At 42.2% G+C, this 23,636-nt stretch overlaps 1 protein-coding gene across 1 annotated transcript in view; it reads left to right on the forward strand.

The window, feature by feature from the left end:
• Positions 1 to 23,636, forward strand: part of LOC147017097 (uncharacterized) — a 145,514-nt gene that overhangs the window by 77,545 nt on the left and 44,333 nt on the right. Inside the window, exons 2-3 of the mRNA XM_085846467.1 lie at positions 12,618 to 15,229; positions 18,482 to 18,600. Of these exons, the coding sequence (XP_085702593.1) occupies positions 12,654 to 15,229; positions 18,482 to 18,600 (2,695 nt within the window). The 5' untranslated portion in view covers positions 12,618 to 12,653. The remainder of the gene's footprint in view (positions 1 to 12,617; positions 15,230 to 18,481; positions 18,601 to 23,636) is intronic.

The following is a 23,636-nucleotide window of genomic DNA, read 5'->3' on the forward strand; positions in this document are numbered from 1 at the left end:
TTTATGGCCATGGCGACGTTTGGAATGGCGGTGATGCGATGTTTGCGGGAGCGAGTTGTGAATGTAAAGGTCGTGGCTGTTGGCGTTGTTGTTGTTGTGAAGTGCGTTGCGGTTGGTGGTTGTTGTGTGATGGCGGTTGAGACGTGGTTGGTTCAAAATAAAAATAGAACAGAAAAACAGCTATCTTAAAGGGTCGCAGCCCGAATGAATCACATTTATTCCCTCTAAAAAACGGGTTTGGGGCTAACTACACATGTACTTACATGATATCTCACCTACGGGACCTGAATGGTGGTTTGCAAATTTCCTCAACCGCAACAATATGAAGGGGTTCCATTGAGAGCCACATGATGACTGCGAGAGTGGAGGAAGTCAGTCATCCAAGAGTGGAGTGGGCCTTGGATTCCAGCGGCAGATAGTTTGAATAGCAAGTCAGGATGCCAGACTGTATCAAAAGCTCGAGATATGTATCGAGAGACAGCTCTGATATTGAGGGTCTCCACCATTGCTGGCAGAGTAGAAGCAGCATGTCCATGGTAGAGTGACCAGGTCTGAATATGAATTGATGGTATGAGATGAGGCTGTTGGAGAGAACAAATTATTTTATGTTTACTGCGATGATGGATTCCTTGACCTTGCTGATGATTGGAAGTACAGTAAGCTAATATGAGTGTAGTTAAGGGGATCCGTTTTTGCACTTTTATGTAATGCTGTGATGTTGGCTGATTTACAATTTTCCAGATGGATATAGGAGACCAGCCCTGAAGTGTTAAAAAAAAAAGAATGAAACTACGAATACGTGAAGCAGGAATGCCAAAGCATGTCACACTTTGTGACCCACAAATACATGGGTCCGCAAATAGCGAATTATTGAATAGCGGGGTCCAGCAATATTATAATTACACTTTTATCATGTTTGAATAGTATCCATGCAGCAATTTTCACAGCTCTATGCATATTTTTTATTGGAACTGTAATTATTCAATAACTAATTGTGAAGGATCAGCCATAGCCTGATTCATTCATTTCATATCGGAGAGCAAATTGTGCTCAGTTTGAGAAGTCAACGCAGCTCGGTCCAAAAAAGGACCAGCTTGCCAAAGATCTTTTGAGCTATGGTTGGTGGTTTCAAATTGGAAGTTTGAAGTTTCTGATGGATGAGATATATTTACGTTGGAATGCAATAATTCCCCCACATACCCATCCTGGGTCACGGTTGAAGGGTCACTGCCTTCTTTGTAATTTTTAATGGTCGATACTGAAACCTTTCAAAATACTCGCCATTTTTACATCGTATAAAGGGGTGACCAATGCAATTACAAGTTTCCCCATGTGGGAGTCGAAGACAAACAAACCATTCTCAGATTTCTCCTGGGGATATTGGTTAACATCTTGTTTTTGCTCTGAAGAAAGTTTATGACTAGCTGTTCAGTGTGGTTGAAGGATTTCTTTCGATTGCCCGAATTAAAAAATATTGCCCGCATTGCCCGTATTAAAAAAATAATGTTTTGACCTCCATTTTATCTTAGCTCCCTCAATCCTCTCCCTTGGTTTTCTCTCGTTGAAGGTGGGTATTGTACCGCAGGTCCTGCTCCAGGGATGAAGCAGCAGTTTATCGATATTGGGAAAATGGTTGCTACAAAGAGTAAGGCTGGTTAATGACTCTCAACATCAAGCAGTGCTGAAACTTTGGATAAAATGCTCAGTGTTCCACCGGCAGCATTGCTCTTAGAGGGATCTCTAAGTGAGGGTTGTGGGGGGGGTGGGTGACAGGGGTTCGGGGGGTGGGAACTGATTCTGTTGCTCAATTTGTTTTCACATCCTCTTATTTAAAAGAAAATTGCACTTTGAATGGGTCAAGATGTATATAAAATGCTCCATGTGAGTGTGATTACAGGTGACTCACTGGTTATAATGGCCAGGTCAAATTAACTGGCAATTTATTTGATTGGGGGAGGTGCAATGTTTCATGAGAAGTGGCAAAAAGTATATGGTCAATGCAGCATATTCATGGCATCCATTGATAGGGTTTATTTTTGTCAAATTCTCACTAAATAATTCTACCAGCAGGATAACCACAGAGCTGGAAATTCAATACATTCGAGGTCCAGGCCCCAAACATAAATCTACAACAGTTGGATTGTGGAGCTGCCTTGGTCCATTGTGTCCTGACTGTGTAATCACCATACTTGGCCTCGGGGAGCACTTTGGAATGAGCATTGGGCTCTGCATGTTGATTTGACCAAACTTTCTCGGTGTCTATTAAAATGGAGTCAATTTCCTGTGCTGAGTCGGGAGAAAGGATATCAGTTTTAGATAGGTCCTTGAAACGTGTACGACTGTATGTGCTGGAATGTCAGCAAACTCAGTCTGTGAGATTGGCCTGTAAAGGAGGGAACAGACAGAATAGGTCATTGTTCGATGAGCATCCAGCAGATTTTTTTAGTTCCCATGACGATGTAAGTAAGCTGCGAAAATGTCAGCTGATTGGATGCTTGCTCTCCAGTGTATTTACTTCATGAGGACCAGACGAAAAGCAAACTTAGCCGCCGCATGTCCTTCTATCGTCATCATCCCATTGTCCCTTTCGTCATGGCCATTCTCGTGAGGAATTGTCAAAAGTCCATGCTTTCGGAGCCCGCAAAACTGGCTGCTGTTTATTTGCAAGACTGCTTCTTTCCACAGAAGGAAAGCATTTTTATTTCACTGTTTATTCTGAAAAATACAGTAACGAAATACCATGAGGTGGCAAATAATTCTTACCACGGTCCTTCACACCCGCTTGTTTCATGCAATTTTCGTCTTGCCATTAATTTATTTTCACAACACTTGTGGAAATGTGACAAAAAACAAATATAAACGTGTGTATGTGTATGTGTGTATATACCTATATATATATATATATATATATATATATATATATATATATATATATATATATATATATATATATATATATATATATATATATATATATATTATCCGTGTGTCAGAAGAGGTGACCAGGGTTGCATCAGGAAGGGCATCCGGCGTAAAACATGTGCCAAATCATGATGCGGATCATACGGATGATCCGCTGTGGCGACCCCGAAAGGGAGCAGCCGAAAGAAGAAGAAGAATTTTATATATATATATATATATATATATATATATATATATATATATATATATGTATATACAGTATGTATGTATGTATCTTTATATATATATATATATATATATATATATATATATATATATATATATATATATGTATATAACCGGGCGTAGTGGTGTGCAGCTGTAATCCAGCCACTCGGAGGCTTGGGTTGGAGGATCACTTGAGGTCGGGGGTTCTGCGCTGGGCCGCGCTATGAGAAGGTGTAGGGCAGCCCAGAATCATAGCCAAGCCCAATCCTTATCCCTGTGTCGTAAGAGGCGACCAGGGTGGCGTCAGGAAGGGCAACCAGAGTAAAACCTATGCCAAATCAGTATGCGAATCATAACGGATGATCCGCTATGGCGACCCCTAACGGGAGCAGCCGAAAGACGAACAACAACAACAACAAATATATATATATATATATATATATATATATATATATATATATATATATATATATATATATATATATATATATATATATACAGACAGATATATAGGAGGAGATTGGGAGCATATTCTGTGCAGAGCATTGGTGCTGCTTAAGCAGTCTCCTTGGCTATTGGGCACAATCCTGGTCGGGTCGCCACTCCGATACAATATACCAGCATGCTGGCACTCATTTTGCTGACCTCGGAAGGATGACAGGCCCAGGTAACCCCACCTGGTAATAATTCAACAGCTGAGCGGGATTTGAACTCAGGACACGAGGATCCAAAGCCTGCCACCCGAACCATTAAGCCAACGCCAGGCATTCAACCCAACACCAGGCATTCATTCAAAATTCATGGCAAGAGGATACATATATATATATATATATATATATATATATATATATATATATATATATTCTTCTTCTTCTTCTTTTTCTTTTGGCTACTCCCGTTAGGGGTTACCACAGCGGATCATGCGTATCATCCGGATAGTGATTTTGCTTATTTTTTACGCCGGATGCCCTACCTGACGCAACCCTGGTCGCCTATTACGACACAGGGATATGGTACACCTATTCTAACCGGGGCATACACCGGGCCCAGTACACTGATACTCACTTCGTTGACCTCAGAAGGATGAGAGGCTGAGTCAACCTCCTAGTGTGTATTAATTCAAGTGGCCAACGGGGCTTGATCTCAGGACTTTTTGGATCCTAAGCCACTACCCTAACCACTACGCCCACACCAGGCTCACGATGTATATACATACATATATATATATATATATATATATATATATATATGTGTTTATTTATTTGTATATATATGTATATATATATGCATAATTATTTTTTTAAATATATATATTTTTTTTTTTTTAATATGGATACAAACAAACATGACATAATAGTGACCAAAGCTTTTCATGCTGCACTCTTCAGGATAAAAATCATAGCAAGTGAAAAAGGAAGTGGAGGTGTGTGCTTTAAACGCAGGTCTCAATAAGGTAGACGCTGATTGGTTCAACCGTAATGATGTCACGGTTAATCCGAACGCCCATTGGTTGGCTCATCATCTTCACCTCAAGCTCCCATTGGCTGGAGCAGAGTTTGTCGATGATTGACGTTTCAACTGCATCCTGGAGAGAGGGGGGATGGTTTTTCCCAAAGGTCCATTCACCATTTGTTACCGTACTTCCCTCGATCTTTCCATGCTGAAAGAGACACAGAGATCGTACAAATTCCTTTTGATGACATAATGTTGGATCGCTGGGAAGGATGAAGGTTGCTTCCAACATATGTAAATGAAATGAGCTCTGACCTCGGCTCAATATCCTGAACATCTCTGCTTTGTACTGATCTGCACAGATGGGGTTGGCAACCAGGTGTTGTACAATGGCAGATGAAGCAGGTACAGTGGTGGACCAGTGGTTGCTGGATATTTCTACATGCTCGTACTGGTTGTGTTCTAACCATCACAATATTTCTTCAAATCACCAAAGAGACGCGCTGTTTGATCAGATCAGCCAATCTTAGTGTTGTGCGGCCCACATACCGAGCTTCACATTGACTGTTAGGGTCCAGTCACATTGGCTGTTAGGGTCCAGTCACATTGGCTGTTAGGCACATCCTTATTGACTGACATCAGCAAACGGCGAGAGGTAAAGATTACTCGGGGTTGCACAGCCAGAAACGTGTTGGAGACTGTGTTTGATTTGTACTTCAAACCTTCGTGATGATTGCCCCTTTCCAGGGCATCCTGATATAGACTGGACATTTGTCCGGACCAATCTTCTGATCTTTCCTCGTGTTTAGAAACTTGTGTGTGTATCTCTTAACTATATGCTCAGGATAACCATTCTTACCGAGTATATTCATGATTTTGTCAATTTCAGCTGGAAGATTACAAGGTGAACAAATCCTCTGTGCTCTGTAAACCAGAACATTGATCAAGGTAATTTTGTATCTCGTGGAGCTGTAGGAGTCCCACCGAGTATACTGCCCTGTGAAAGTCGGCTTCCAGTCGAGGGATGTTGTGAAACCAAGGTTGGATCTATCAACCAAGACGTCCAAAAACGGAAACGTGTTTGACGATTCCAGCTCGTGCTAAACATCAGCGCTGCTATGGAGAGTGTTGAGCCATGTTTGGAAATTGTCTCATGCCATCCGAGACTCAAACAAAGCAAAAATGTCATCAACATACCGATAGTTTACGATGGGGGAATCGACCCCTTGCCGACCAGTCAGTTTCTGCATTTCATGATAGCCGATAAAGATATTTGCAAGAGCTGGGCCTAATGGAGAACCCTTGACCACACCGTCCGTTTGAACATACATCATGTTGTTAAAACTGAACTCCGCTTCCCTTGTTGCTGTGTTCATTAATTCAACGAAGATGTGTTCCGAGATCATCGGTTGTTCCAGATCGGTGTGATACAGAAAATGTGCGCATATCTCAATCTTCTCCGTCAATGGGACATTCGTGAACAAGCTTTTAATATCAAAGGATGCCATGATTTTGTCCTCAGTTGTCGGTGTTTTAGCTATCATTGATTCTGCAAATGTGAAGGAATCCTTAACCACGAAATGAGAAAGTGAATCCAATACTGGTTGCAGTACCTCTCCCAACCACTTGGCAAGTTCATGTTGTGCTGATCGCACCATGGACAGTATCGGTCTGGAGGGATATTCTCCTTGTGAATCTTCGACAGGCCGTACATTCTTGGACGTTGGGCTCCAACAGGTTTAATTCTGTCGTTCACCTCCTTTGATTGTTCTCTACGTTTGAGAAGCTGTAACAGTCGTTTGATGATCTGACCTTCCACCTGATGCATATGATCATGTTCCATTTCACTGCCCAGATATTTAAATTTGGTTTCGTCTTTCAGGATGTCCATCATCTTGTCGATGTAATCAATCTTATTCATGATTACCACTCCGGTGCCTTTATCCGGTTTGCAGATGTGAATGGCAGCATTCCTCCGCAATCCCTGTATTGCCAAGAGAACATCCCGTTGCATGTGAAAATCCGCGACGTCATTCGGGATTCCACAGTACGCATGTGCGAGGTCCGATAGTCTCGCCCTCAGCGCTTGGTCTGCTTCATTTGACACAGCTTGATGTGTGGATAGTTGAGCATACAGGAGTTCAAACTCGGCAAAAAAAATCCTGAAAGATGAAACCAAATTTAAATATCTGGGCGGTGTAATGGAACATGAATGTGTGGATGATATCTCAAAAATTTGTTGACAGAGCCGGATGAAATTCTGTGGACAGGTTCGGTGTGTGAAAAGGATGAACTGTTTAGATATTTGGTGAATATCCAGATCCGGATCTGGCTGTGGGAATTTTTAAAGTGATTCTTCACCATTGAGAGATGGGGCCAAAAATGATATATCGCACAATATCTCAAAAAGTTTTGGACGGATTCGGACGAAACTTGGTGGACACGTTGGGTGTCTGACACGGACAACGAGTTTCGATTTTGGCGAAAATCCGAATCCAGATCTGGAGACAAGAATTATTTAATTGTTAAAGTGATTCTTCACCATTGAGAGATCTGGCCCAATACGATACGTAACATGATATTTCAAAAATTTATTGGGCCTGATATGTTCTCCTGGATCAGGCATTACGTGGCAAAGGTATGCACTCCACCAATTGCCCTTCGAGGTTCATCTCTGGTCGCGGAGGTTCAGGATGGAAATCTCGACGAAAATTCTCTATGTAAATATGTATCGTGTGGTGCCACCTGGTGGTGGTGGCAGAGTGCATTGAAGTCAGTTCAAGAGATAACTTGCATTTTTGCACCGTACACATCCCCAGAAAGTGGGAAGCCCCAAATCCAACCTCCACTCATCAGCAGAGGCAGGGGAAGGTGTGGGCGGGAGTCCGGAGGTTGGACAAGGGGTGGGGTGGGAGTCTGGGGGAAGGGTGCTTTGGTGGGAAGAGGCAGGGAGAGGGGTGGGATGAGAGGAGAGAGTGGAAGGGGTCAGATCAGGTTTATCCAGCGTTGCCCAGCAACACCGGGCACCCCTGCTCATATACAATATATATAGTGTTGCTGTGAGAAAATTCTGAGGATATCCAAAGACTCAACAGGTCCGTGGGCTCTCACTGCATAAGTGATAAGGTCCTTGCGTTCGAGTCCTGGGTTGAGTCACAATGCTTTTCACACCAGCCCCATGCAGGAATTTATTTATGTTTGTTAAAATAAATATGTACTGTATATATCTATACTAATAAGTGTCAGTGTGTCTCCTCCACAACTCCAAAACCATGAAACTTAGCAGCCTGAAACTGTATGCATACTAAGAAAACTCCAAGGAAGTGCATGAGTGAAATTTAGATATTTGGGATAATTAAAACACCCCTTTTGAAGATAATGAATGGCTTTATTTAATTTTATCCTTCATCAGGTGCATCCTCAGTCACCACTCCCTACGGGGTCTCAAGGCGTATCCTAGGTAACCTCGCTGGGGTCTGAAGCCGCCTTGCTTTTTGGCCTGCTCAACCATCTCTTCACTTGGAACAGGCTGCAACGATTTCTTAACGATAGTTTTTTTTACCTTCACTTTCCTCACTCATATTATTGAATGCCTCTTCATCATAGCTACAAATCAATGTATACATCACTTGTGTGAGTACTATAGTTTTCAAATTAGGAGCTTGGAGCGATTTCATGCATTGGATGATACAATTTTCCATGATCTACTCCCACGGACTAATTAAAGTACATCATTGAAATATTATTTCGGTTTTGAGGATCGGATAGCATCTGGACTAAATAAGTGTCAAAATCTGTTGTGAATTCTGATAATTTAAATAAATAACAAGTCTTATAACTCGACTGATATACACATTTACTTTAAGCATGCAAGACTATGTTCCCTCCTCCATACATACACAAGGAAATGTGAAATTTCCAAAGCATTAAACTTATCTTTTTCTCCTGTTTGGAGAATTATATTGAGTGAACAAAAAATTTAGGAACATGCCAAAATTAACTAGTTTCATTGAACTATATGGTTTAATGCATTCACTGCTAGACCTCACCCCCATCCCCCCATAGGGACTGCTTATTCATAGCGTCTGACAGATCTCTGTCTGTCTATACGTCTGGAGGTTTCACGAGATGCTCTACAGGGAATCAAAACAAATCTGGTGAAAACGGATGTTTTAAAATAAAGTTATAACGTTTGCGTGGACTATGAACTGATGTACCACGTGAGGCGTGTACAGATGAGCAGGCAATGGGGTGCATTACCTGAAATATTTATGTCATAGGTGATTCAACTTTGCAATGTATCCAGGGTTGTTCTATGTTAAACAGCAACTCTTTTGTGGATAAAGTCATTATTTGAACGAATTTATTTAATTCCTTTAACTGCCGCATGCGCAGTGAAGACCGGCGTGAAAGTTAAAGGGATCCCATATGGTATGCAGTGGCAGCCTAGCCAGCCGTTACTTTTCAAACATTTAATAGAAGTGTTTGCCGAGTGCCTAACATGCGATAGTGGTACAGTTCGTCCCAATCGGGATGTACAGTCAGCAGTTGCTACAAGGTAGAGGTTCATGATTTACGAAGGAGATATGGTTTCTCTTTGCGAGTTTCGAAGCAAAATATATTTGAGAACACCCAATTTCCGAGCTGTTTGCTGTATTAACGTGTTTTGTAAATGACAGAGCCAAATTTTTTTTCCACCCGTCACAAGACGATTGGCAGCTGTTTGTAAAGATTAACGTTTATGCACATCTTCTTGAAATGTCTAGAATGCAACATTGTTTTTATAATTTGTTTATTGAAATTCCCCCAAAACAAGGGTGAAAGCAACTCAGGGTTTTTGGGTTGTATATAGTAGGTACTGCAGTCAGTAATCACACTGGCTGCAATCTGCCGATTCCTGAAGAATTGCCGATATCGGCCAAGCACTAATAGTGTGTGTGTTTTTTTAACTTTTTGCTGCCTTCCCTACCCCCACCCCTCCTCACTCTCCCTCCCTCCTCGCTCTGCCTCGTTCCTTGCTCTTCCATCATTCCTCACTCTCCCACTCCTCCTTGCCATCCCACCCCTCCTCACTCTCCCACCCTCCTCACTCTCCCACCCCTCCTCACTCTCCCACCCCTCCTCACTCTCCCACCCCTCCTCGCTCTCGCTCTCTCTCCCTCCTCGCTCTTCCATCCCTCCTTGCTCTTGCTCTCTCTCTCCCTCCTTGCTCCTCCTCCCCCCTTTAGTATTCCTGTCAGTGAAGCAACGGGTGTTAGTTGATAGTATCTAATATATAAAGCTGAGTTCATGTCTGTGGGTCTGTGTGAGGGTGTTCATAAATGCCACGCATTCTACAGGCCACGCCTTCCCCTACCTCCCCAGCGTCACAAGCATCGCCCCTTAGCCGGGCCACTCCTTTCCCTCCAGCTGTCCAGATACCGCCACCATGTTTTTCACTCCGCATTGTTCTGATTGTTTTTAGGCCTTTGATATACCAACGCATCATCCATCATTAAATAAATGTACTGGTTTGAGGAAACAAATGTACATTTTGATTCAAAGTCAAATGAGGTAATGCCCATTTTGTTTGCAGCGATCACAGCAGCAATCTAATATACACTGCCCAATGAAGGTACGGTATGTTCTCATAATGCAGAGGAAGGAAAATCATGGTCTTTCATGAAGTTAAAAAAAACTTTTGGTTTTCACCCGACTTTTCAAAGCTTATAAACAAACTTATGGACATGTGATGCACATATGATGTGAAGTAAATAAACAATAACATTGGCTTGGTCGTGAAATACCTGCGTCCACAATCAGTTAATGGGGAGGCAACCAAGGAAATTCGTGAGAGATATATTTTCATACACTCAACATCACCTCTGAGTTCATGTACGTTTTAAAACTGAACAAGGTACGTTTTCATAACAACGAAAATAGTTATGATTAATATTTTTTTTAATCTTTAATTAAAAAACTGTCCCCTTGTCGGTGTTTTGTATGTACTGTATGCTGTCAAGACGTCCAGGGGTGTGTTCGGTTACCAAGTCGCAAGCTAGTGCTTGCCAAGCCGGCTGTTCCTTATCAACGGTTTTGATTGAAGTGATTGCTTGAGTGCTTAAGCCACTTGGCGAGCGCTGCACAAGAAACTTGAAACTGAACACAAGCAGTTACACTTCTTCTACTCTACTAAAAAGATAGAATATGTTTGTATGTATGTTTGTTCGTCCTTTATAGGCGGCCGAACCGTTCGATGGAATGAGATGAAACTTGGCATGAGTGATCCTTGGGACATGAGAACGGACATAGGGGGGTCAAGTTCAAGGTCAAACGTCACGGGGTCAAGGGGTCAAGGTCACCGTGTCAATTTCATCTGATCGAGACGGGACCAACGCCATTCGACGGATAATCAAAATTAAATGACATAGTTGATTGATGACATTCACTTCCGACTTCCAGTTTTCGAGTTATGACGTCATAAATTGACTAAAACATCAATTTTTCATGTTTGTTTGTCCTTTATAGAAAGCCAAATCATGGGATAGAATGAGATTAAACTTGGCATATGTGATCCTTGGGAATGGACATAAGGGGATCAAGGTCAAGGTCAAAGGTCACGGGGTCAAGGTCACCGGATATCGTCAATTTCTCAATTTCATCTAATCGAGACGGGACCGCCATTCAACAGATAACTGTACCCGCCCATGGGTGGGTACTTTGCTAGTACTATACTAAAAAGATTGAATATGTTTGTATGTATGTTTGTTCATCCTTTATAGGTGGCCGAACCATTGGATGGAATGAGATGAAACTTGGCATGAGTGATCCTTGGGACATGAGAACGGACATGGGGGTGGGGGGGGGGGGTCAAGTTCAAGGTCAAAGGTCACGCTGTTAGGGTTGTGTCTGTGATCTGTGATCTCCCCCCCCCCGCTATATTTCCGCAGGGCGCTCAATATCCACCAGCAACCCCCTTCTGATATAACTACCAAAATCAAGAATCACTTCTCACCTTCACTCTTTCATTCCTCTTTTTTCCCGCCTTTGGACCAAACTCCCACACTCTCTTCAATCCTACTCTACCCTCCAGGTCTTCAATACATCTGTCCACCACCATTTCTTATCTTCCCCCATCCAAAACCATGATCTTTTCTACCCCCATTAATCCACCCCAAACACACCTCCTTCAAATTTCCTGCTTTCCTTCTTGAAAGTCCCTGCAATGTCCATCTTTTTTTTACCCCGTGTACCCCACCCCATCCCTCTCGCTTCCCAGATCACCTAATGTCTCCGTTCCCCACTGTTTTGTGCTACTCTCGACTGACCTTCTTGTCTCCTGCTCCCCTTGTTGTCCGTTATATGTGTTAGCTCTTATATCAGCCTCGACATTGTATATTAAAAAATAAAAACTGGAGTGAAAAGGGTGGGGTGAAAGGAAGGACCCGGTGTTTCCCTGCAACGCTGGGTACCCCTGCTCATATGTGAGTATGTGTGTGTGTGTATATGTGTATGTGTATGCATATATGTATGTATATATATATATATATATATATATATATATATATATATATATATATATATATATATATATATATATATATATATATATATATATATATATATCCTCATTGCTCCTGAAATTGAGATAACCAGCATCTGCCTCTGGTTGATGACTTTCCCTGAACCACTTGACAAGGCATCTCAGCAGAATTTACCAATGGTCTTTGAAACAATTTTTTTTTATTGCAAATTGACCAAAGGTCATCTTCTTTACGGTAAATACTTTTTTCTATTTTTGTGCCTTTCGGATTAATGTAAGTGTATACAACAATGTGACCTGTGCAAGGGGTTGATGAAGCCATCTCGAGCAAATGAGACTGTCATGAGATGGTGTCTGTGAAAGTTAAATTTTACAAATGACACCACTGATTTTTATCACACTTTGTTCCCAAAGATAAATCCGAAATTTGATTACACAATCATTTCAAAAAAAGCACACTTCATCAGAAAACAAAATAATTTTGGATTGTTCATTTTGTCATCCATGCATGCAGGTTTGCTGATCAGGTGATCAACCCCCTGCTGATCAGATGTCCGTCTGTGAAGCCTTCACCGAACATGCCTGGAAAAAAGGAAAATGTAAAAACTGCTTCAAATCCCTGAGTCAACACAAGTGTGAGTCCACAGGAGGTCAGTCCAAGTCTGTTGAAGAAACCACAAAAGTGACGAGTGGCCTCTCCTTTCAGGAGAAACTGCGACCTCCAGTGGCCAAAAAACCAGCGCTTTTGTCCAAGTCCTCGTTTACACTGTTTGCCCCTCATCCAGAAGCAAGTTCCAAAAATTTAACTCGCAAGAACCATAATATCGGGCGGAGTGATTGCATTTCTCAAAACATTAATCATGAGGGGTCAGTTCTGTCACAGAGCAAAAAAAGGTTTCTACCAAATGCAACACAACTTAAATCCACAACCTCAGGAAGCAGCAATAATTTAGGGTGTCTTTCAACGAATGGAAGCAGCAGCAGCAACAACAACAATGGTGCTGTATATTCCTCTACCCCTACTCATGGACACAGCAAGAAGGAAGTGTCAAAAGATCTGCAGCAAAGGAGTCTGCTGGAAGTTTTTGCAGACAAATGTGGTGATACGAGCAATGCCCACACAGATGTGGAGAAGGTGAACTGCGAACAGAGCTTACAGAATCTTGCGAGCAGCTCTGAGGACCTCAGCTTGACCTCACCGCCCAGCACAGATTCAGGAACGGTGGAACTGAATCACCAAGCTGGTAATGCCCTGCCAGGACCAGTGCTCAACTCACAGGGAAACTCTAGCATCAGTAGTGAGGACAGTATACCAATTGAGATGGAGGGAACGGATGCTAGCAGTTGTCCTGTGATGCGGGGACAAAGCATTGAGATGTCTCAAATATTCAGTTGCTCACCTGCTGTTATTATTGATTCCGTCAGAAGGTCAGCAGATGCCAAGAGCAGCTCCAATTATGAAGCCTGGTCATCAGGAATTTGCTCAAAACAAGGCAACAACATTAACACAAAGGAGCAATCATTGGTTGAAAAAGTGTCGAAAACGGTGTATTGTAAAGTTCCGGCTGGGTGCACAGCTTGCTTTAACAAAGTGAGCACAACACTCATAAATGCCCACTTTAATTCATCAACAGATTCTCATGTAAAATCTCCAGTCACTGACGTCGGCCACGTGGAGTTTCTTCTTCACATACCAACTACGCAAAGCCCTGCGACATATGCAGGACACAAATCTAAAAGCGCAGGCTTTGAAAATCAAGAATCATTGGAAAATAATAATAATAATATTGTAAGTATTACATCACCAAAAGAGTACATTTTTAATGAAGCTGCTATTTCTTCAGGAAGTAATTTGGATATCACTACTGGAATTGCGGACATCAGGTCGACGGCAAGTGTGTGCAGACCAGAAGGTCTGAACCATGTCAGTACCGAACCCTCCATACACACTACCAACATGACGGCTTGTGTTGACGTAAGCCACAACGCCGTAGATGTTTTGAGACCTCCAGTCGCAGATGCAGGTGCATTGCCATCTTCTAGAAATGACCTTACAGCCCGAGACCAAAATGAAGAAAGTCGATTTGAGCCGATCTCCAGTCATGGTGGCCAGGTTGAGATGAAACCTCCGTTGGTAATACAGACAAGCTCACGTGGAGATGCAAATACAGCTTTTGCTCAATTAATATCTTCCATAAAACCTCCTGCGACATCACCAGAGCTTCCGGAAAAACAGTTTAAACGAGTGTTTCTGGGTTTGACAGAAGAAGAAGAAATTCAGAAAACAGCCGTTACAAATAATTCACGCCCATACTTTGATGATCAAGCTGGACATGTGGATCTACATTCTGCAGAAGACTTTCTGAAAAATCCAGGTTGTGATCAAGTTAGGCCCCAACTCAAAAGGCAAAGAGCCACAAGACGTTCACTCACAGTGATGCAACTGCCAACAAAACCACCAAGGCCCATTCCAGAAAACCAAGTTGTCTTGAATCACACCTTTCTGACTAATACATCCAGCGAGCCTGAAACAAGTCAAAGGTCGCCGCCCATGTCACAAAGGTGTAATTTTGAATATGAAAAGGAGAAAGTTGAGTACTCCCTGGAAATCTCACAAGATGATTCCACCATGCATGAGGAGTCACACACAATGTGGCATCAAAAGTTACCCTACCAAAAGGAAATGAATATGCTTAACAAGGACACTGCCTTCGAAAAAAACATTGGGAAGTATGATGATTGTGAAGTCCACATTCCCTTGACAATGCCGTCTCAGCCATCAGATGAACACAGTAACTATGATTCATCTGATGTGAGCCATAAACATGGTGAGGCATACACCTACAAGCAAGATTACCCGAAGTTCATCAATTTTGGCTTGGATTCCAGCTCCAATGCACGGCAGAAGCAAACGCGAGCCTCTCCACCAGGGCTGAGGGCTAGGAAGCAACTCGGTGGAGGAGAAAGAAGGAACATCTGGGCAGAAAACAAGAGCACAAGCGATGAGAGCATAAAAAGGGAATTGACAGAAGTTGTGCAGCCCACCGCAGCAGAATGCAGGAAGCAAGTGCAAAGCAAAAGTTTTCTGGAAAACTCGACATTGGTGCTGGTTATTCCACCAGGCAGGTAAGAACATGGTTGTGGCTGCATTCCCCCGGTGTTGAAATTCCACCTTGATGTTGTATCTGTCACCTTGTTCGAGCAAGGCAGGGAATAACTTGAATGGCTGTTGTTTATCGTAAACCGCAACATTGCTTTTGCTTCGCCTGCTTCGATGGGCAATGACCTTGTGTCATAACGTCTACTGGAATTTTAAGGAGAAGGTGAGGTTGAGCAAGGTGGAAAGCAAATATCATTTAAAGCAGAGCTTCCTGTGTTTGCCGAACATAACTTCCATGCTTGTTGCACTTTATGCATGCAAGAAGGTAATGTTGTGCTGTCACTGTTTAAGCATCAATAAGAACAATGATGAGACGAGCAGTTGTTAACAGCCCTGAGAAAAACTAAATTTTGTAATCAAACAAGCTTTGTTGGCACTGGAAAATATTCAAATAGTTTTGCTGTCAGCGATAGATTGCATTCCACGGATGAAGTTGACTGTGTGGTCAAAACGTCAGCCCTGAGCCTTTTGTTGTCGTGACTTTTCTCACCAGTCAGTGTTGCTTTCATATCCTGCTTTAGAAACGCGACGAGCTTTCCTGCTATAGAAACGTTGTCGTTCAATTTTAAACGGAGTCGATTGTAACAATCGTTTGCCCTTCCTGTTTAGTTGTTCAAATAACTTTTCCAACGTGCGTCCAGTACAGTCAAGACATTTTATCCAGAGGCAGAACAAACGGTCGGGCAACATTTATCACAGGTTAATAGGCAAACACAAGTGCGAGGGCCTGTTTTCTGCGGCGAGGTTTCATCAGGTTTTTGCTGTCTGGCTCGGTTGGTGAAAGGAAGCGCCTTGTTCATCCATCGATCCTGCATCCTCTTCACTTGTCCAGTGCAATCATTAATTCACCTGCTTACTTTCCATCGCTTTTTGAAATGCTTGACGGAGATTCCACGTGGCAATGGTCAAAGTATGTAAATATTTGGAAAAGTGCCGATTATATTATTGATTGGTTTGTTGATTGAAGTTATTTCAACTTTTTCTTGTCCACATCGCATTATGCTTTGAAATCAATTACAGGAGCGCAAATGTCATCTACTTATTTTGTTTGTCACTCTTCGGCAATGGTGCCTGTAGCTGCAAATTCCAATGAAATCCTGTCTCCTCTTTCCTCTAATTTTTTATTTAGATTGAGAGGTTAAAGACTTCTTCCCTGAGTAATGTGGGTTCCATTCCCCCGGCGGCGTGCTCTCACCAACCCGTGCAAGGCAGTATGCCATACAGTGCGTGTGCCAAACATCCCTCAACGTTTTTTTGAGAAACGGCTTTGTCTTGCATTGAACTGGAATAGGCTGGTTTGCACTGGTGCATGAGCATTGCCTGGTGATCCTTGATCTGAACTGATCTCATCTTGATGGATGCTCACCATGTAATTTGTCATTGAGAACGGCTATAGACTAGGGAGGGCCATATTTGAGACAAGACCCTCACAGCTTCTCAATTCCATACAGGGAGCTTTGTATTTGTACCATATCTTTAATGCCCACATTGAAGAAATGTCAGCTGGCTAAACATCATATCAAACTAGAAAGGCACTCTGTCGAGCGCATACCTCCACCACATAATGCCTGATCCACGAGAACATATCGGGCCCAGTACATTTTTGAAATATCATGCTACACAGTACGATATCGTTTGTGGCCCTATCTCTCAATGGGGAAGAATCACTTTAGAAATTAAATAATTCTCGTATCCTGATCCGGATTTGGATCTTCAGCAAAACCGAACCAATTCATCCGTGCGACATACCCAACGTGTCCACCGAGTTTCGTCCAAATCCGTCAACAACTTTTTGAGATATCGTGCTATATATCGGTATTGCCCTATCTCGACTCAATGGTGAAGATTCACTTAAAAAAAAAATTATCAGATCTGAATCCGGATCTTCACCAAAATCTAACAAATTCATCCTTCTCACAAACCTAACGTGTCCACCGAGTTTCCTCCAAATCCGTCCACAACCTTTTGAGATATCGTGCTATATATCATTTTTGGCCCTAACTCTCAATGGAGAAGAATGACTTAAAAATTCTAGTAGTCGGATCTGGATCCGGATGTTCACTAAAATCTAATCAGTTCGTCCTTGTCACTCACCGAACCTGTCCACCAAATTTCATCCAGATCCATACGCAACTTTTGGAGATGTCCTGAACACAAACAGACAAACAGACAGAAAGGGGTTAAAACATAACCCCCTTCACCTTCGATGGTGGAGGTAAGAAAAGAGTGTTTGCACACCATATTAACAGTGCACCAACCAGCAGGCTTTCTTCCAACTGATCAACGAATCGAACCCGGGGACATTCACGCTCCCATATGCGCATGGTTTGATGCTTAATTGTCCAACCTGCCCATGGGCTTTTGTGAAGAAAAGAACCTTGGCGGTTCAATTCCATAACATGCCCAATCAATAAAAAGTTTACTCAAAAGTGTCGCATTGTTGTGACATGCCTTGAACGTCACGAAAATATTTTGTACCATTGGCGTCTCTTAACCAGTTGAGGCAAATTTGGATTGCTTCCACGTTGCTTTTCACATTTGGTTGTTTATTTGCCATCTGCTTCCTGGTTGGTTGTTGCGCTGCATCACGAAGCGTGTTGTTCTTCAAAGTGGGCACGGATGCAGCTTTCTTGTCTGCCGTCGTTCAATTTTATAGAGTCCCGATTGCATTTCCCAAGAGTCTATCTATCTGCCGTAACATGGACAAGCTATGTGGCGTAATCCTTCCAGTGTTTGCTCCGAGTCTTGATTTGTTGTGGTCGTTGGTTTAAACCCCGGCTGAGTCATAACCATGGACTTCAAAAGGGGATGTGCTGCTTCCTTTTTTGATGCTCAAAATTTTTAAAGGATAGCGTGCATGCCTGTGGCTTCCTCCTTTGTTGAAGTTCCTCATAACGGAACACATGAAATGTTGCCAAAGGATGAGGTGGATGTTGATTACGGATATGTCTAAGCTCGGGTAGGCCAAATGGCATCTTTCTTTCTCTTTCTTCTTCAAATTTTATGTTAAAATCCAATGGTTAACACCACAAAGGAACCAATTTGTCTGCTGTTTTTGCTTTGCAATTTTATTGGCATTTTGTTGTTGTTGTTGTTGTTGTTACACCACATTGCTGTCATGCTCCATGTCATCCAAAATCCCTAAACTACCACTTGCTTATGTTCGATTTTGATGAGTGAAACAGTACGGTTGCATTGCGGCTTCTCGCTCTGTGCAGTGTTGCTGCCAAAGGAATGGTGAAGAAAAATGAGAATTTGGGCACACGACCTGATCACAGGATCACGGATTCGAATAGACCACATGAATATACTTCAACAGCGATCTATGGGAATATGGGTGAGTGATCAGTTAATGGGGAAGGGGTCTTCCATGCTCCACCTCCCCATGCCATTCCCATTTCCTCTCTCCCCGTCGCATCTGGTTGCATCTATTATTATATGGGCAGAGTTAAACCTCGGAATACAGTTTAATCTGTAGGTCGGCAGGATCTTAGGAACAGAAACGTTTGTAACACTTAATTATGACTTCTTTAACAACCACAATTGTTTTCATATTATTGTGGGGTTAGCCAGGCGAAAGCTTGGCCCAAGTCTTTCACGAACGGGCTGGTCAGGTCTGAGTTTCGACTCAGGTTCGTGCAGGAATTTGTAATTTGTTCAGGGTACCGGCGATAGCTCGCCTACTCCTCGTGAAGGACATCTTGTGACCTTTAACGTCCACCAACAAATGACAGCAGTCGGGGCGCCAAGTTTTACGTCCATCCGAGGAACGGCGCACACATTTATGGATCACCCTGCTTGTGAAATACCGGGATGACAGTTCATAGCTGGGCCGAGATTTTAACCCAGGCTACATGGCTTAGAGGTTGGTGAGTGTGCGTACTTCCAGACCATTGTGCCAGCCCAGAACACATAATTATGACAACTGTGATTAATGAAACAATTGTCTAGGTTTGGAAAAAATTGTGCAGATATGATTAGATTACACCAGTGGGGTATGCTTACAGACTGCACACAGGTACTGGGGTGCACCTGTCCTACATGCAGACATTATAAGTAGAAGCTTTATATTTTTTTTAAGAAATGGATTGTGTTTGAGTTCTGCAAGCAGATAATTAAATCAAGAAAATCAAGAATGAGCGATCAGAATGAACTCTTTATTTAACAGTTTACAGATATAAGTAATTTTTACTGTAAAAAGGAAAAAATTATAAAATAAAATTATTGTTGGACATGGAATGTTGGACGTTTTAAAGGCTTTGGTGTCAATGGCCTCATGATGGATACCTTTTGCCTGCGGGCCGGCGACAGCACCGCATGACCCCATCACATGATACACTTCATCGCGGCCTTAAGTTGGTCAAAACGGAATTCAAGGCCAAAGTTGGGTAGCTTAAAACCTTGCTCAGATTCGGAAGTACCTACACCCAAAATTTGGCCCATCTAGTTGCTGTGGTTTGGCAGTGAAAGAGTAACATACAAATGCACAAATACACAAATGTTGTTGTTCGTCTTTCGGCTGCTCCCGTTAGGGGTCGCCACAGCGGATCATCCATTATGATCCGCATACTGATTTGGCACAGGTTTTACCCCGGATGCCCTTCCTGACGCAACCCTGTTCGCCTCTTACGACACAGGAATAAGGATTGGGTTTCGCCATGATTCCGGGCTGCCATAAACCCTCTCATAGCATGGCCCAGCGCAGAGCGCCCGTCCTCAAGCGATCCTCCAACCCAAGCCTCCGAGTAGCCGGATTACAGGCGCACGCCACTACACCCGGTGCACAAACACACAAATACTTGAACATATTTTTAGATAAGCATGCTTTATTTCCCAAAGACAACTTTTTCTTCTTCACCTTTATTTCTGTAAGTTGTTTCAAGTGTTCCCTGCCCTGGTTTATCTTACATGTTTATTAAACTTTATCATTGCATTATTACTCCACGCACATGAAGCGGAAAGTGGGGTGAAGCATTTGGTTCACTTCTGTCTTTCTTTCCATCCATCCACAAACATCAGTCGAGAATCGAGGCACAACTTAATTTCAATTTAATGTTATATTTTGAACACGAATCAGAACTTCAATCGAAAAACGAACCTGTGGTTTAGCAATACCTTAGCTCTGAATTTGTCCCGATCGCACACACGCAGCGGAGCAAGGTTGACAATGTTTTACTCTGTCTGCCTACCTGGAATACTTGAACACTGTGCAAAAATTTAGTTATACACTTGAACACTGTAGAACACAAATTGCCTTCCTATCACTTCCAAATCCTCGAGTTTTGCAGTACTAGGACATGTGTCAAAAGGGGAGGAAGCACCTAAAAGAAGAATGCCAAGCGATGATCTTGAGTTCTGGTAGCTTACAGCTTGTATCGGAGTGTTTTATCATTGTCGGTGGTCTTGTGGGGAGGGTGGTGGGCGAGGGAGGATGCAAATTCTCGATGTAAATGTGTATCCTGTAGCATCACCTCCAGGTGGGAGAGGGTATAACAAGTCTTCACCCTTTTGAGTCCTGTATTCCTGTATCCACGTTTTCCAGTGCAGTGAGGTGTTTTGAATTATCAGCAGTCGGAATGCTTTTGCTCCGAGCAAGTAACCTGGCTTGTTGTTTCCCCCTTAGACAGTGCTGTTAGTTGCCTATGAACCACCCAAATAAAGGTATCCATCAGAAGAACATGTTGCATGCTTGAAACAAGATAGCTCATAGGGCAGGTGCTCTGCTAGTATTACCAAGATGTTATATGTAGTTGCTCACCTGACATTGCATTATTACTTTTACAGTGATTAAAATGCCCTTACACTTCCAGTAACAATGTATTACTTTACAGCAACACGTCAGTCAACTAATATTCCAGTAAGCATTACCTCCATAAGTGTAAAATATTTATATAATGCTATATGACACAACATAGGTACAGTGAAGTTGTTATGACTAAGTTAACCAGAGGGAATAACCCATCTCATTTTGTGATAAATTTGAACAATAGAAACAATGGAATTGCCTCAAACAATACATGTATGCATATTTGTTGAAAATGCGTGAACCAATTCATTAATTACAATTAATGAATAGTCATTAATTCATAATAATTATTCTATAATCATTTGCCAAGCAGTTTATCCCCATCTGCCACTTGGGGAGATTCTACTGGAAAATGATGGTCACCAATCCAAGCACTGAGCCTGTACACATGTACATATTGCTCAGAGATCAACACACTGACCACAAGAAAGAGAAAACTCAAATTTACAATGTATGAAACGGAAGGGCAAGAAGGAACCCGAAGAAGTGTGTTAGACTGGTTTTGTGCTACCCAGACCGGGAGGCATCAAAATGGTACTGGAATTAACGAATGTTGCATCAGATACAAAATTACAAAATATTAAAGCTTTCTCATTGACGTAATACATTCCCTAAATATTTCTAGCCCTTATGGGACAAAATAACAATGGTATTCACAGAAAAAGTTCTTTTAAAGCTACGGATGCTTCAATTTAGTACCAGACCACGTCACATGACATGCAAATCCAAAACAAAACTTCAAAATTACATTTCGATCACCTCAAAATCATTTAATTACATTAAAATGATATACTCCATTTTCCTTACAAAAAAAGTAAACTATTTTCAGAGTTCAAAGCGAAGTGCGAACGGAAACGGATTGGGATTACCCACCTAACCATTACACATGTTAAACAAGAGTGAGAATTGCTTTGCAATATATATCCCCGACTCGTGGGTTATTTTAAATAACCCGATGTACATACACGAAGCAAAAACACGCGTGTGACTGGGGTGACAGTTCATAGATGGATTGGGAATCGAACTCTGGCTAAACAGAGACGCAAGTGTTCATGTGACCCCATGACCCCATCTAAACAGAGGCCCCATGTTCCCTGCCCCCATCCCTCTCCCTTCCACAGATCTCCTCATGTCTCGGTTCCCCCACTGGTTTGTCCTTCCCTCTCCCACCCCTCTTGTCTCATGCCCCCCACCTGCTGTGTGTGCGTTATATGTTAGCTTTCATACTCGACATTGTATACAAAAAACAAGAAGAAGAAAAAAATGTGCTTAACTGTAAGCCATCCAATGACACCCTTTAATTATACTAGTCACACAAAAGCAAAATAAATGAAGTTTTTTTTTTCTGCATAATTTCTGTTTTAGCCAGACTTTCACACCAGTAAATACATCCCTTTATTTGGGTGGTGTTTAGTGGCACGTTCGGTGCCAAAAAATAATTTTAAAAATAACCCGATATACATACATGAAGCAAAAACATGCGTGTTGCTTATGTGCTTCTATACAAATGAATGTCAGTGTGTATAAGTGTGTCAGTCAGGCAGTTAGTGTGTGTCCCCTCCATAACTCCAAAACCATGAAACCGAGCAGTCTAAAAGTTTGCACGCATATTAAGAGCTGTTTGGGAGTGAATGAATGAATGAAAACTGGGTGTTTGGATTCATTTAAACACCACCCCTTTTGAAGATAATTAACGGCCTTATTTAATTATCCTTCATCAAGGCTCATTTTTGTCACCTCGCTGTCCCTTGATGAGGTCTTAATTCGCCATTTTTTGGGGTATGCTCAACAATGCCTTGACTTGGAACGGGCTGCAAAAGTGTCTTCACGATAATTTTATTTTCACTTTCCTCAATCACATCATCGAATGCCTCATCATCATACCTATAAATTGCTGGATACATTGCAATGCTTATAAACACCCAGAGACACCAGCGTTCGTGGCTTTATTTCACTTCCGCACATGCCATAATTTCCAAAATCTCAAACTCAGCGGAATGATAAAATATAAGCTCCAGAATTGAACTTATCAGCGGTTCTGTGCTAAAATGTGTAATGTCAGATTTGGACATAGTTTGACATTTTGTGCATCTCCAGGAGGTGTTTAATATAACAGATCAGCGAGTGCTAATCACTCACAAACACCAAGCCAACCATTCTTTGTCGACCGTTTCATTGGAGTGCTTCCTTCAGTGCTTAAGCCGCTTGGCAAGTGCACAACAATATTCACACAATCACTGAATACTGTATATCGATTGATTTTTTTTTAAACAAAGTTTATCGGCCACTCTCCTGTGTTTGGCCCCGTATTATTCTGCGGTGCATCGGGCAGTGGCTGGCCCGCCGAAAATGCGCACATTTCTTTTACACCACGTTTCTCTTTTTTGTATGATCTTCTTTCATGATACGAACTGTCACTTCGGCAGAGATAAACACAAATTTAAAAAGTAACGTTTCCTTTTTAAAAGCTTATTCGCCCATTTTGTTGGAGTGCTTGGTTAAGCCACTTGGCGACTTGTCTTCAAGCTTTGATGGCGATACCGTGGTTTGATACTGGAGATAAGAAG

Source organism: Eptatretus burgeri, chromosome 11 (genome assembly GCF_056783735.1).
Source record: "Eptatretus burgeri isolate ZD-2024b chromosome 11, Ebu_testis_v1, whole genome shotgun sequence".
In the NCBI taxonomy this organism is placed as follows: Eukaryota; Metazoa; Chordata; class Myxini; order Myxiniformes; family Myxinidae; genus Eptatretus; species Eptatretus burgeri.